Source organism: Hyperolius riggenbachi, chromosome 9 (assembly GCF_040937935.1).
Source record: "Hyperolius riggenbachi isolate aHypRig1 chromosome 9, aHypRig1.pri, whole genome shotgun sequence".
In the NCBI taxonomy this organism is placed as follows: domain Eukaryota; kingdom Metazoa; phylum Chordata; class Amphibia; order Anura; family Hyperoliidae; genus Hyperolius; species Hyperolius riggenbachi.
In genome coordinates, this window is record NC_090654.1 from 25135607 (window position 1) to 25150889 (window position 15283).

Below are 15283 nucleotides of genomic sequence, written 5' to 3' on the forward strand. Positions count from 1 at the left end.
AGAGTACATAGTCATGTCACTGACTGTCCTCAGAGGAGCTCACACTCTAATCCTACCATAGTCCTAGTCTGATGTCATACCATATTATTATTATTATTATTATTATTATTATTATTATTATGCATTTATATAGCACTGACCTCTTCTGCAGCACATTACAGAGTACATAGTCATGTCACTGACTGTCCTCAGAGGAGCTCACACTCTAATCCTACCATAGTCCTAGTCTGATGTCATACCATATTATTATTATTATTATTATTATTATGCATTTATATAGCACTGACCTCTTCTGCAGCACATTACAGAGTACATAGTCATGTCACTGGCTGTCCTCAGAGGATTTCACACTCTAATCCTACCATAGCCATAGTCTAATGTCCTGCCATATTATTATTATCATTATTATTATTATTATTATTATTATTATTTTTATTTATATAGCACTGACATCTTCTGCAGCACATTACAGAGTACATAGTCATGTTACTGACTGTCCTCAGAGGAGCTCACACTCTAATCCTACCATAGTCATAGTGTAATGTCCTACCATATTATTATTATGTATTTATAGAGCACTGACATCATCTGCAGCACTTTACAGAGTACATACTCATGTCACTGACTGTCCTCAGAGGAGCTCACAATCTAATCCCATCATAGTCTAATGTCCTACCTTATTATTATTATTATTACTATTATTATTATTATTATTATTATTGTTCATTATTATGTATATAGCAGTGACATCTTTTGTAGCACTTTCTCAGAAATATTGTACCTTTATCATTGTATCTTTTATCACTATTTATAATTGGCCAAAAATTGAGTTATGAGTAGGACTGAAGGATAAATCGTATTTAAACCGAAATCGTGATCACCAAGATCACAATTTCAGAATCGTCAAAGCTGCAATTATCGCGATCACGCCATTTCCTCATTTCCACATGGGGAAGTTTGAAGAGGCGGCTTCAAACTTCCCCAAAGTCCCGGCGCGTGCGGCCCGCAGCGTTGGACGTACCTTCTGCACGAGTCCAACGCTGTCCGTCCTCTATCGCCCTCTGCCGGCTCTTGTGCTTGCCAAAACTCTGGGTTCCTGAATGTCACATGACATACAGGAAGTATTCCGTGCATTAGAGCCTGCAGGAGGTGAAGTGGATAGACGGGCATCGCTGGACTCGTGCTGGAAGCTATGTCCAGAACTGCTGCAGCTTGGGGGACAGAGGAGGCACAGAGAGACACAGAGCGGGCAAGAGAGAGACCCAGAGGAGGCAAAGGGGGCACAAAGAAAGACTAGTGACAGAGGGGGAACAAATAGGCACAGAGGGGGAACAAACCTTGATATGAAGGAAATCGTGAATAAAATCAAAATTGCAATTTCAGACAGAAATCGCTCAATTAAATTTTTTCCTAAAATCGTTCAGGCCTATACGCCCACCTTTTATTGTTCTTCCGGCAGCATCCAATCAGAAGTCTCCTTTGAAGGAGCTTATGGGAACCTGAAGAGACTGTATGACAAAGCAGCCAAAATGTACTACCAGCTGAAGAAGACGGAAAACCGCAAACTGTCGCCCAGCAAAAAGAGGTGAGGAGGAGTGGCCTGAGTATGAACGCCATGATGGGCGCATGCATAAGGAGGAGTGGCCTGAGCGTGAATGCTGTGATGGGTGCGTGCATAATTACTGAGGAGGAGTGGCCCGAGTGTGCATGTGTAATTACTGACAGGTGAGGTGGAGTGGCGCGAGTGTGAATGCAGTGATGTGTAATTACTGACCGACTTCACCCAGAATAAGTATTTTGGTTTGGGGTTGGATTGACTTGTTTTGAATCATCTGTTTTTCTTATCTCTTGATGTCTCAGAAAGGTCAGGACTCAAAGTCCAACTCCAGACCCAAATCTAAATATACCATCTGCCAGGTTTGTATACCTCCTGATATCACCCTTTCATTATTCATATACCCTACTATATACTACTTCTGTTATGAGAATCCTTCACAACATCTTCAGAGATTTCCAAGCATCCCCATTGCAAAAACCAAAAATTATGCATCAGTTTTGGACCAAATTCATTGAAAACTGTCTAATATTAAAGGACCCTTGAAATAAATAAAGTTAACTACTTAACTCAGTTGTTGGTATTTTTTATTCTGACACCATTTTGCCCCTTTTTACACTTTTTCTTGACTTTATTAAAAAAAAACAAAAAACTTTAAGGCTTCTTTCCCACCAAGACGTTGCGTTTTAGGGGACGTTATGGTCGCATAACGTGCCCCTAACGCAACGTATGGTGGTGTTAAAGTTGGATGTCAGATTGAGCTGCGTTCTGCAGCTCTCAAAGCAGCCGCTCCAGGTTAGTGATAGGAAGTCCAGATCTTTTTAAAGATTCGGATCATTTGAATTGGATCATTGAAAAGATCCGGATCTTTGAACCGAATCATTTGAATCATTTTACTAGGGAAGCAGACTGGGTGAAATGACTAGCAGGACAGACTTTCCCTGCACTGTACATTCTGTATGTTCCTGTTTCTTCCAGACAGACATCCACTGTGAACCGAATCTTTCATTGTGGTGATCCGGATGATTCGACTCACAAAAAAAGATCCGGATCAAATGAACGATTCGTTCATGATCCGGACAACACTACAGTCCCACCAGGAGTCTCCACAGTGCAGTGAATATTAATTAACCATGTGGCTGGCTGCAGAGGAGGAGGGGAGACCTCCTCCTCCAACATTACTGAGCATGTGCAAGCAGTCTAACGCTGCTCAGCCCAGTATAACGTACAGCATGCAGCACTTTGTTTAAACGTGCTGCGTTACAATGTAACGCAACGTGTGCACTGTGAACAGCACATTGATTTTTCATTACTGTGAGTTGGGCTGCGTCACTGGCTGCTGTAATGTGGGACTTTAACGTCCCACTGTGAAACCAGCCTAAAGGAAAGATGCGAGGAGTTTAAAAAAAAAAAAAACTTACCCGGGGCTTCCTCCAACCCCTGGCAGCCGATATGTCCCTCACCGCGGCTCCGCTTCCAGCTGGTGTCCCCTCCATTACAGATGCCAATCAGCATCTGCTGCACCTGCACAAGCGTCACTTGCGATTGCGAGCACGTGGTCTGGAGTGTTCGGCGCCGAACACTCCAGACCACGTCAGTGCGATCGCGAGTAGATGCTGACCTAGCGAGGTCAGCATCTGTAATGGAGGTGCGGCAAGGGCACCGGACAGTTGCCAGGGGCTGGGGGAAGCCCCAGGTAAGTACATTATTATTATTTATTTTTATTTATTTATTTTCTTTTTATATAATTTTCCTCGGACCCCCCCTTTAATGAGTATTTGCTGTAGCAGCAATCATTCACTTTTAAAAAGGTGCGTGCACTTTAACAGGAGAGCGTGGTGACTTTTAAAGCCATTTCCACAGTGTTTTTGCTTTTCTATATTTGTTACTGAATTGAAATCTCTCCAAAAAATGCAACACGATTTTGCAAGTTTAATAAAATCAATTTGTGTGAAATGGCCCAAAGAATTTCACTGGAAAATGCTGGCAGTCTGAAAAGCTCTTTAATAGCGCTCTTGCTGTGAAGCCGTTCCTGACTGTGCCCTGTGTCTGCTTCCCAGGTGTAAGGATATCAAGCGACTGCTGGTGAGCTTCATGTACCTGCAGAGACTACTGCAACCAAAGAGCAGGTCAGTGACTCCTCCCACTATTCTCTCTGCACCAGGGCTTGCTGTTCATTCCTGCTGATGGCTTCCTAGAGCAGCAGCTTTAAAATGTTATCTGCTTTGGGGATATGCAGGAGTGGGGGGGGGGGGGGAGTTGTTAGTTTGAAGATTGGACAAGGATAGCCATGAAATAAACTCTTGCAGACAGAAGAGGCAAAATTATTGCTGTCACGTATTTTATGTCCTGGTGACGCAGCAGCCTCGTACTAGAGCCTGCTGGTAAGCACAGATTATGAGTACTCGTTTACCATTCAGAGCTGAATGTCTCAAATTGTATAGCAAGTTATGCAGCTTTGCTTTCCTGCTGCTGTGTTCCTTTTCATAGAGGCGTAAAGGGATCGGAGTACTCAAAGGGCAACTGTAGTGAGAATATGGAGGCTACCATATGCATTTCCTTTTAACCAGTTCACCCCCAAGTGGTTTTTACCCTAACGGACCAGAGCAATTTTCACCTGTCAGTGATCCTCCCTTTTATTCCTTAAAGGGAACCAGAGAGGAAGCACCCTTGTGTATTTTACCATATATATCAGTAAGAACATTAGAGAAAACACTTACCATGCTCTCTGTTTCCTCCTCACTGCTAAAAGTGTCTGTTAACAGCAGTCACAAGAATCCCAGACTGAGCAATTAAATCTGGCTTTGCTGGGAATGATTATAGCTGAGTCATTATAGCAAAGCCACAAGGGGGCAGGCTTGGGCTTGAAATAACACCACAGAATACATACTTACCGTATATACTCGGCTATAAGTTGAGAAATTTAGGTCTGATCTACTTTTGTAAAGTAGGGGGGTCGACTTATACTCGTGTCAGACCTAAATTTCTGACTTGTAGCTGAGTATCAATTGACCCCTCTGCTCTGCATCTGCTGCAGTATGATCCCACTAGTGCTGCCAGCCAAGCGGATTTTATCCCCCTGCTCTATGATTCCTAGATGCCACAATGCTGTGCCCCCTTGCAAGCAGGAGAATGGACTAACCCCCGCTCATTACTTATTCTCTCAGGCGGCAGCTGAGAATGCTGGTCCCCGCTGAGCATGTGATGCTCCGGCGGCTGCCGGGGTAGGAGCCGCTCACTTTTCCCCATTAAAATGAATAATACAGCTCTCTCCCTGGCACTCGCTGTATGTGCTGACACTTCAGGGAGGAGCAGCAATTAGATGGGCATGGGACAATGATGAGAATGGCGGGGGGCGGAGATTAAATCGCCGGTGTCCTGTCATGAAATGCTGCTTGCATCAGGGATAGGCAGGTGAGGACAGTGATCGGTGGCTGGAACGGAGGGATTTAGAGCGGCTCCTACAACCGCTGCGGGAGTAGAAGCTGCTCTAAAAATCCTTCTGTTCCAGCCACCGATCACTGTCCTGACCTGCCTATCCCTGATGCAAGCAGCTTTTCATGACAGGACACCGGCGATAAAGCTTCATTGACAGTGCGGTATCCTCTATACTCCCTCCTTTCCGCTCTCTGTCCAATAGTACAGCGCGACTCCCGATGTCACATGACACATGAAGTCACATGACATCAGGAACCGGAGCTGTACTATTGGACAGAGAGCGGCATGAATGGAGAGTGTATAGAGGATTCAGCGCTGGCAATCGAACTGTAAGTGTTGGCTTCTGCTGCAGTGCTCACTGTGATCGCACAGAGGGGGGGGAGAGAGGATGGAAGCACAAAATAGTTTAGCATTGCGGGGAAGGGGACAGAAAGAAGCTGCCTTCCCAGCGCATAACATTACAGAGTTGTGCTGGGAGGGAGGGGGGATTTTCAGTGTGTTGCAGGTGATTTAGCACTGTGGGGAGGGATAGAGAGATGCTGGCTGCTGGGGCTCTGGGAAGGGTTTATTGTTTAAAGCAGACCTGATCTCAGATCTTTCTCTCTGCTCTAAAAGATATGCAATAGCATGATATCCTTTAAAAGAAAAATGCCTTTTGTTTGCAGATGAATTGCAGAATTTGTATCAGCTGTAGTGTGTCTACTTCCTGCTTTCATGGAAGCAGGCATATTGTTAACATCCTGTGCTTTCAAATGAGTTTATCTGCCTTGTCAGGTGACACAGAGAAGAGATCAAATTACAACTTGTTATTAGACACAGATGAGTAGGGATTAGACAGGCTAAACTCTCTTAATACATACAGTTTGCATTTCTCTATGTTTTCATTATGTCTTGTGCAAGGCTTCAAGTCTACTGTGCAGCCATTAACTTTGCTAGATAGACTTATACTTGAGTTATTAAAAAATTCCAGCTTAAGAGGGTCAAATAGTGGGGTCGACTTATACACGAAGTCGACTTATATCCGAGTATATAATCTTTCTGTAGCAAAGCTAGACGGAGCAGCCTGACTTCTCAGTCGAGGATTCTTATCAGACGTGATAACAGTCAGATTACACAGAGAACAATGAAACAAAGGGCAGATTAGGTGTTTACTGTCATGTTCCCACTGATTTATAAGGTAAAATACAAGAGGGTGCTTCATCTCTGGTTCTCTTTAATAACTTTATTACTACTTATCACAAGAATATGATCTATACCTCGTTTTTTTCGCCACCAATTAGGCTTTTTGTGAGTAGTACATTTTGCTAAGTATTTTATTCTAAATGCGTTTTAATGGGGAAAATAATGGAAAAAATTCATTATTTCTCAGTTTTCTGCCATTTATAGTTTTAAAATTAAACGTTCTCCTGTGGATAAAACCAACACATTTTATTTGCCCAGTTGTCCCAATTATTAAACAGTTTAAATTATGTCCCTTTCACAATGTATGGCGACAATATATTATTTTGAAATAAAGGTGTTACTTTTCTGTTTTTGTTTTTTGTCTGGTCCATATTTACAAGCCCCTATGTAGTAAAGTAAAAGTAATTTTCTCGAATTAAATATAGATTAAAAAAGCCGAGTCCCTAAGGCAACTATTTTAAAAAATGTCTTTTATTTTTAATTTTTTTTTTTTTTTACTGTTAGTATTGTGTAAGTACAGGTAGTCCCCGACTTACAAACGCCTGACTTACGAACGACTTGCCGATACGAACAGCATGGATTCTCTGTTTCCATGGGAACAAGTCAAAAGCCTTTAATTACTAAAGCGTGTGTATATATATATATATATATCTCCCCTCCTAAGGAAGGTTCACAGATAGTAAGCATTACTTACCTTCAGGGGGGGCTGCTCTTTAGTTCCCATCTGTATGTGCTCTACCATATTCTCCAGCCAGAGTGCGTGGGGTGGTGTTATGCGTTCCGGACACCACAATGCATGCTGGGAGTTGTAAGTACATCTCCCGACGTTCAGAAATGTTTGTCAGCCCTCTCCTCTCTTCCCCACGCCTCCCCCTTCACCCAACGGTCCACACTGTTTATGAAAAGTGCTGAGTTGCTTTTTAAGACCGCACCTGCCTCTGACTTCCTGTTAACAAACTGAGGTCTTACAATTGCTCAACGCTTACTTCCTGTGTCTTCAAGTCCCGCCTCTTTTTATAAACTCAACTATAAATCTTGTCTGGGCTCTATTGTTCTTCCTTCTATGAATGTCACCTGGTCACATCTGACCAACCCACCCATCAGCTGAATCTAGGAAGCCTAAGTAATGCAGTGGCAAGGCTCATAGAACGGTAATCTTGTCCCTCTCTTTCAGGGCCGGTTCTAATAACCATGGGGCTCCCGGGCAAGATTAACCCTGGGGCCCCCCAATAGACACCCCCCCAATCAAAATTCGGCAGTAGGGACCTTTTGTTGCAACCAAATTTTCACCCAAGGACCCTGAGGCAGGGGCTGACACCAATCTGGCTCAGCTGAAGGCTCTGCAGGGGCCTCGGGAACAAGGAGGGAGACACCTTGGGGCCCCTACAGGCTCTGGGGCCCTAGGGCAATTGCCCCCTTTGCCTCTATGGTAGCGCCGACCCTGTTCTCTTTGCTTCTACATAGAGATTATGTACTTTAATCCTCTTCCTGGTCTTTTCTGCACTTGCAGCTCGGTGGACTCTGAACTGACATCTCTCTGCCAGTCTGTCCTGGAGGATTTTAACTTGTGCATGTTCTACCTGCCGTCTCCCCTAAACCTGAGCTCCGCCAGTGAGGACGAAGAGGAGTACGAGGGTGGCTACTCCTTCTTGCCTGACCTTCTGGTCTTCAGGATGGTGGTCATCTGTCTCATGAGCGTCCACAGCTTGAAGAGGGCAGGTGAGCTTACTGTATTTTGTATTGGTAAATTTCAGCGGAGTCCTTTTTTTGAGGGGGTCCTTGTTGCATGCTTGCCTAAAGGGTGCCAGGAAAATTTGGGCACCAGTAGTAGAATATCGGTAAAATTATAGGTATTCTGTTGGACAAGGGTAATTTTCCCAATATTTACGAATGCTTAAAGAGAATCTGTACTCTAAAATTTTTACAGCAAAAAGCATACCATTCTATTCATTATGTTCTCCTGGGCCCCTCTGTGCTGTTTCTGCCACTCTCTGCTGCAATCCTGGCTTGTAATTAACAGTTTTAGGCAGGGTTTACAAACAAACTAACCAGCTTGTGATAGGCTCACATAAGCAGAGTGTGTGAGTCATACAGAGTGTGCAGGGGGCCTGCAGAGGGTGTGTATAGCTTCTATCCAATCACAAGCAGCCCTGCACATTCCACACATTCAAGCCTTAGCCCAACAGAGCCAACAGAAGGAAGTAGATTAGATCATATAACAGAGATAACACAGCCACTGTGCAATTAGGAAAGGCTGCAGTAAGCCAGAGCACATTAGAACAGGCAAAGGAACTTATAGGATAGAAGAACTAAGGGTGAAAATTTTGTTAGTCTCTTTAACCTGACCCTATTCTTACATACGCCCTCCCTCTACCGATGCCTCATCTTAACCGACCACCACCACCCCTTCCCCACTGATGCTTAATCAACTATACAAACTGCAGCTACACATAGGGGTTGTGGAAATGTCCCTTTTTATAGCTGCAATTCATATGGGTGCCTAAACTTCCTATTTCTGTTCCTGCTAGTCAGTCTTCCCTTTTGCTGTTATCTACTACATTGATGAGGCCTTTTAAAACAATGACTCCACATTGTAGGCTGTGGAGTATTCCTGTGATGTGGATGCACAGTTGGCCTCATAGGTAAAATGTAAGGTTAAAGAGGAACTCCAGTGAAAATGACAATGAACAAAAGTGCTTATTTTTTACAATAATTATGTATAAATGATTTAGTCAGTATTTGCCCATTGTAAAATCTTTCCTCTCCCTGATTTACATTCTGACATTTTTTTTTACATGGCGACATTTTTACTGCTGGCAGGTGATGTCAGTGGAGGGAGCTGCTACTTGCTTTTTTGGCAGTTGGAATCAGGTGTCATTTCCCACAATGCAACAAGGCTCCCACAGTGTGATGTCAGAACCATAGTCCTGACATCATACTGTGGGAGGGGTTTCACCACAATATCAGCCACACAGAGCCCCCCTGATGATCAGTTTAAGAAAAGGTAAAACATTTCTCCAGGGCTGTGGAGTCGAGGAGTCGGAGAAATTTTGGGTACCTGGAGTCGGTGGTTTCAATAAACTGAGGAGTCTGAGACGGATGATTTTTGTGCCGACTCCACAGCCCTGGAGTTCTCGTGGGAAAGGGGATATCGGCTACTGAGTGGGATGAAGTTCAATCCTTGGTTACAGTTTCTCTTTAAACAGCGCTCCAAAGTCTCCTAGAATGAGTTGTTTATATAGGAATTAACTTGAAAAGCTATGTTTTTAACACATTAGCAGCTTGAATACTGTTATCTCGTTTGAGATAAGTGCGAAGCTTTTGACCTCAGTCGGCAGAACTCGTTGTGCTGTAATTTCTTGGAATGCTTTGATGTCTCTCTGGTAGCAGAGGATATAGAAACCTGAAAGCAGAAGCCCTCTGTTGTCACACACTGCCCCCTAGTGGCAAGTGGCCATAAATGCACATTACAGCAGTACTCATTAGAAGAAAGTGACCTGTAACAAAACAAAAAATGTGCTAAAATAAGTTGGCCTGGAGCACTTGCAAGCCTCTAAATAAATTGGCTGCTAAAGGGTTAATGGTCATTTCTGGGACCTTTTTTATTAATGTTTTTATTAACAACATATTTTAAATTTAGAAACAGTGAAGCCAGGCTAAATTTCCTTTTTTTAACTTGTATTTATGTTCATCACTATAATCCAAGCTAAATCGCTGCTATCCTGTGGCAAAACGAGGGGTTAATATCCCCCAAATCCCCCCCCCCCCCCCCCTGCAAAATCCACGACTTTCCACAAAATCCATGACTGCAGCCGCAGCTCTGCCTCCTTACGCGTCTATCAGCGGCGGATCTCCGCCTCTCTCCGCCCCTCTCAGTGAAGGCAGATTGAGAGGGGCAGGGAGAGGCAGCGATCAGGCGGGATTGACACGCTGAGAGGCAGAGCTTTAGCTCTGCCTCATTCAGGAAGCGCTCCCCGGACTGAACAGAGGGGATTTGGGGGGTATTAACCCCTCGCTTTGCCATGGGATAGCGGCGGGTTACCTAGGGTTATAGTGATGAACATAGCTACAAGTTAAAAAAGGGAATTTAGAATCCCTTCAGAGTCTCTTTAATGTACGTACATTTCTCCCCATTTTTTTTTCTTGAGGTATCCCTGAAATGGGGGGTGGGGGGTAAAAAATGTGAATGAAGCCCTAGGTAGGCTATATTACCTTGCTGAACCTCCACCAATAGCTTGTTGTCTTCAAGGTCCCTGTTCCTTGTTCTAAATTTCTTGAATAATCGTTTGGCCCCTTAAAGCGGACCTGAACTCAGAACTTCCTTTCTGCTCTAAACAATAAACCGCATAATAATCGTTAAAGAAAGACCTTTCTTTGTTGCATCTTACAGAACTGCAATAAATCCGCAGTGCGTCTACTTCCTGGTTTCATGGAAGCAGACAAAGTGTTGACTTCCTGGATTTGCATATTAGCTGTGTCTGCTGAGACTGCTGAATTCCTGTGCTGACACAGCTGAGAGCTCAAATTACACTTGTGATTACTTGCAGATGAGAGGAAATCAAGCTCTTCTCTCTAAACACACAAAGGGTTGATTTTTGTGTGTTTTTCTTGTGTCCTGTACAAGATTTCAAGTCCACTTTAAGTAGAAGGGTCCAGAGGAAGTTCCTACAGCCATGCAAAAACAATTCTGCATTGCGCTTGTGCGAGTTGCGAAAAGGAACTTCTTGTGCACGAAAGAATGAAGTGCATGAGCGCTTTCTATTACTACTTGTGTGTAGTTCGGAGATACCAAATAAGCAGGTCAGGATTGCTGGTTCCTCACTCAGATGAACATCCAGGAGGGGGAGGGGCCCCACCCCAAGGACAACAAGCAGTTGGAGGATCTTCAGGGGTAAGAGGCCCTGTACTGCCTACATTTTTTTATTTTACTTTCTGCACACTTTAAGTGTGTTTTGGAGGGAACCTAAAGCGTCAAGTATTATGAAGGCTGCCATATTTATTTCCTCTTAACCAATACTAGTTGCCTGGCACCCCTGCTGATCTTCAGCTTCTAATACTTGTAGCCATAGACCCTGAACAGTCATGCACCAGATCAGAGGTTTTTGACTGAAGACCTGTTTAAAAAGGAAATAAATATGGCAGCCTCCATATCCCTCTCACTTCAGGTTGCCTATAAGCAAAGTCTGAAAGGTCTAGCTCGTGTTAGCTTGGACTAGAGCAAGTGAAGGATTTAGAAGAAAAAAATCTTGGCGTTTTCTAAGTTCGTCCACCAGAGGGCGTTGTCACTTGTTCTGTTCTCTCTTGCAGATTCCAAGCAGTACAGCGCAGCCATAGCTTTCACTCTGGCCCTGTTTTCTCACTTGGTAAATCATGTGAATATCAGACTGCAGGGGGAGCTAGAGGAGAGCTCAGTCCCAGCTTTCCAGAACGACAGTCCAGGTAAGTCCGGCACACCCTCCTCTATCACTACATGGCTGGATTATGAGTTAGGCCAGGGGTATCGAACTTTTTATATCAAGGGAAGACAGTGGAGAGTTGCTCTGCTGCTGTGTCGGTCGGCCTGAAATAAAACACCGTTAGCGACGCTCTTCAATCTTCCGGCAATCGATCAAAATTTTGCATATGGGGTGATTGACTGAATCAAACAGATTTTGGCCAAATATCAATTCAGAATAGTTTGCGGCATCGATGTCTAGAAGATTCAATCAAATGATCGATAAATGATATTGACTAGTGTATTGCCACCGTTAGAGATTTCCTTTGGTTGTTCGTATCCAACACTCAGTTATATACAGTGTTTTATCGATGTTGCTGCGTCTAGTGGTAGCGCGGTGGTAGTGTGATGTCAGCTTTTCGTGCCAATTTACAAAGGGAGAAAATACCATGAGATGGCCCAAAGACCCCACAGACAGCATCTGCCAAACGTGAAGCAGGGGCCGAGACACACTGCTGAGCACTTTCTTGACCGCCAGTGCTGCATCTACAGTTTTGAAGAAGCGCTCCAATTGAATTGCATTGCCAAAAGACGCAATTGCAATTTTTGAAAAATCATGATCACTGCAGTTTTGCTTGCAACTCAGTGGGAGCATATTTCTTTTAAAAAAGATGCATCGATGACGGACAGCAAAGGGCTCGGCAGTGTGTCGCAGCCCCTTGGAAATGTTTCTGTGCAAAATGATTTCCTTTCGATAAAATGGATCATTGCATGTAGCTAGGTTTCTTGAGTGTTCTAGAAGACGTACGGTACCTATGATTTGGCTGTCGGGAGATTTGAGTGCATGGTAAAGCTGGTTACCCTGCTGCTGCACAAGTCCCCGTGGCGTTAATTACTATTCCCCCTCCAGGTCCACGTGGATGGTGGGGAACAGACTTAATTCGGCTTCCAGCTATAAGAGGGGACTGTAGTAAAATACCAATGAATAAAATTGCTTATTTTTTTACAATATTTTATAGATTATTTAGTCAGTGTTTGGCCATTGTAAAATCTTTCCTCTCCCTGATTTTACTTTCTGAAATTTATCACTGCTGGTGACATCTTTAGTTCTGCCAGGTGCAGCTCTCCGGAATGTTAGATTACAAGAATTCCGACGCCAGTACAAAATAACACTGTACCTGGGCCCTTACTGAATTCAGTTTTTTTTTTTTCTCCCAAGTTTTTCCTAGTTGATATTTTTACACCTCATCAATAAAATTCCACAGGCAAGCAAGAATAATTTTGACAGAACTTTTTTCAACTACTTCTTTTGCAGAATGCTGAAAAGTTAATTTTTCATCTTCTGTTTTTGAATCTCCCAGGAGAAAAGTGGACTAAATAAGGGGCCTGGGCCCATATGCAATTAACGTTTTTGTTTGCTGGTAGTTTTGAAAAGTATTTGATAAGTTGTGAAAATATAACCTAGGAGAGAACTCAGGAGAAAATGGGAATTGCATTTGGGACCAGGTCTCCCAGATTGCTCTAGGAGGAGAATTTCGCATAGCTAAACAGCCTAGGCTGTGATATCACTGGGAGGGCGGGGCTACATACCATTATACAGGTATAGGAAGTGTTTCTGATGTCACTACAGTGCCTCTTTAAGTAGTGTTTCTCTCTTAAGTTGTTGCTGTTTTTCACAGACGACCCGGAATCCAGGGAGACCTCAGAGGTTATCGAGAAAGAGCCGGAGTTGAACCAGGTCAACAAGCAGTCGCGTTCCAAACCAAGAAACAAGAAGAGCCGCAAGTTTTCTCGGCTTTCTCGCCTCCGCAGGCGCCGTCATGTCCGGAAGGTGGATGAGAGTGACTTGAGCGAGGGCTTTGACTCCGACTCCAGCCACGGCTCACCCAAAGGAAGTGACAATTCTGACAGCGCCTCGGAGAAGAGCGAGGAGGAAGCGGCGTTTGACGTGGAGTCTGATTCCGATATGAACAGTCAAGAGTCTCGGTCTGACCTGGAGGACATGGAAGACGATCCTGGAGGAGAGGAGGGCAAAGGGCTGAAGGAGTCTAAGGAAGTTGCTAAGAGTGAAGAGAAGGTGGTGAACTCTGCTAAACCTGAAGCTCCGGAGACTCCTGTTAATGGTCCTGGACCTGCCACCAGTGAAGCAAGCATTGCCAGCAACCTCCAAGCCATGTCCACCCAGATGTTTCAGACCAAACGCTGCTTCCGCCTGGCGCCCACCTTCACCAATGTATTTGTAAAGCCCACATCTGAGCCAGCTGCCCCTATTGCCAAAGACCAGGTGCCACAGGTGAATGGAGTTGTGGAAAACCCAAAGTCTACCGAGCAAGGTATGGACATAAAGTTCCTCCACCATTAGTATGAAGCTGATCATTTTAAAAGAAAGCTGTGATGAAGACGTGGTTGAAATATGGATACTTCAGTAGTGGGAAGCTTCCAGATGGTCCAAAGTCTTTCCAGGTCCTCTTCTAGGCCTCCATAGCTGCTCAGGACCTTCTTCTTGAGGCCACACTTTTGCCCATATACGAGTTTATCCATACTGGATGCTGGGCAAGTACAGACTTCACTCGTGCATGCCCAGTATGGGTAATCCCATATATGGCAGGAGTGCGGCCATGAGAAGCCTATTCAACAAGCTCTTGTCGAAGAAGTTTAGAGGGTTCTTGCACTGGGTCCCTCTGGGCTATACAGAGATTTCCCACCACTGGGGTTTTTTCTTTTTATAAATTAAATTTTCGTTCAGTTGCGCTTTAAAAAAAACGTAAATAGCACTTACTTCATTCCCCAAGCTACTTAAAGGAAACCTGAGACCAAAGAGGTCTCAGGTTTTATACTTCCCTGGGGCTTCCTCCAGCCCCCTTGAGACCACTCTGTCCCTCGCAGTCTCCACGAGCCGCTTCTGTCTCTTGCTGGACTGCCCAGTGCTCTGGCCGAGTTGCACATGCCTGGCATCTGGGTTCTTGAATACTTGACGGAAGAGTAAAAATTCACATTGTGTAAATCAGGAGAGAGTGGACACCCAGCACCAGCAGGACCTTACCAGATACTGTAACTCTCTTGTTAATTTGGTATAATTTTGGTTTTGGGGGAAGAGACCCAGACCATCCAAATCTGGTCATACTTTGCGATCGCCGTCGGCAGCACTTCCCAAGACGGGCTGCATCTGAATGATTAACGGTATAATTGTGCAGAGCCTAATTATAGGCAAGATACACAACTTACATTCAAAACAGATGCCCCAAAATTATCATGGAGGATGTTCGCTTCCAAAAATAGTTTGCATGCAGGGTGTTCCATACTGGACCCTTGTACCGCGATGAGGCCCCCCTTCATGGAAGGGACCCTAACCTCTAATTACCAAACAAACATAGTGTGAACCTGGGGCCAGCTTGCCATAAAATGGTTTACACATTTTTATTTATTTATTTTAGACAAAAGGGGAAAAATTGGCAGCACTCCTTACAGGCTGCATCTGAAATGGCTACCAACAGAGATGAGGCAAATACACACCTTTTGTATTCAAAACAGAATAGCCTCTGTTTTGAATACTAGGTGTGTATGTTGCCTTTAGGGTGCTCTGCACGCCTCTATTAGTCATTTCAGATGCAACCTGGTTTTAGGAGTGCTGCCAATTCTTCGCTGAAGTTAATCTGGGGACCATAGTGTCTCTT

The 15283-nt window shown here is 44.2% G+C and overlaps 1 protein-coding gene across 5 annotated transcripts in view; it reads left to right on the top strand.

The window, feature by feature from the left end:
• SMG5 (SMG5 nonsense mediated mRNA decay factor) overlaps nt 1-15283 on the top strand; it is a 93376-nt gene that overhangs the window by 28831 nt on the left and 49262 nt on the right. For 4 of the 5 annotated variants that reach the window (XM_068252170.1, XM_068252169.1, XM_068252173.1 and 1 more), the window contains exons 8-13: nt 1460-1585; nt 1861-1917; nt 3616-3684; nt 7686-7894; nt 11483-11614; nt 13289-13942. In XM_068252170.1, coding sequence (XP_068108271.1) covers nt 1460-1585; nt 1861-1917; nt 3616-3684; nt 7686-7894; nt 11483-11614; nt 13289-13942 — 1247 coding nt within the window. The remainder of the gene's footprint in view (nt 1-1459; nt 1586-1860; nt 1918-3615; nt 3685-7685; nt 7895-11482; nt 11615-13288; nt 13943-15283) is intronic. The other variant, XM_068252172.1, reaches the window with a different exon arrangement.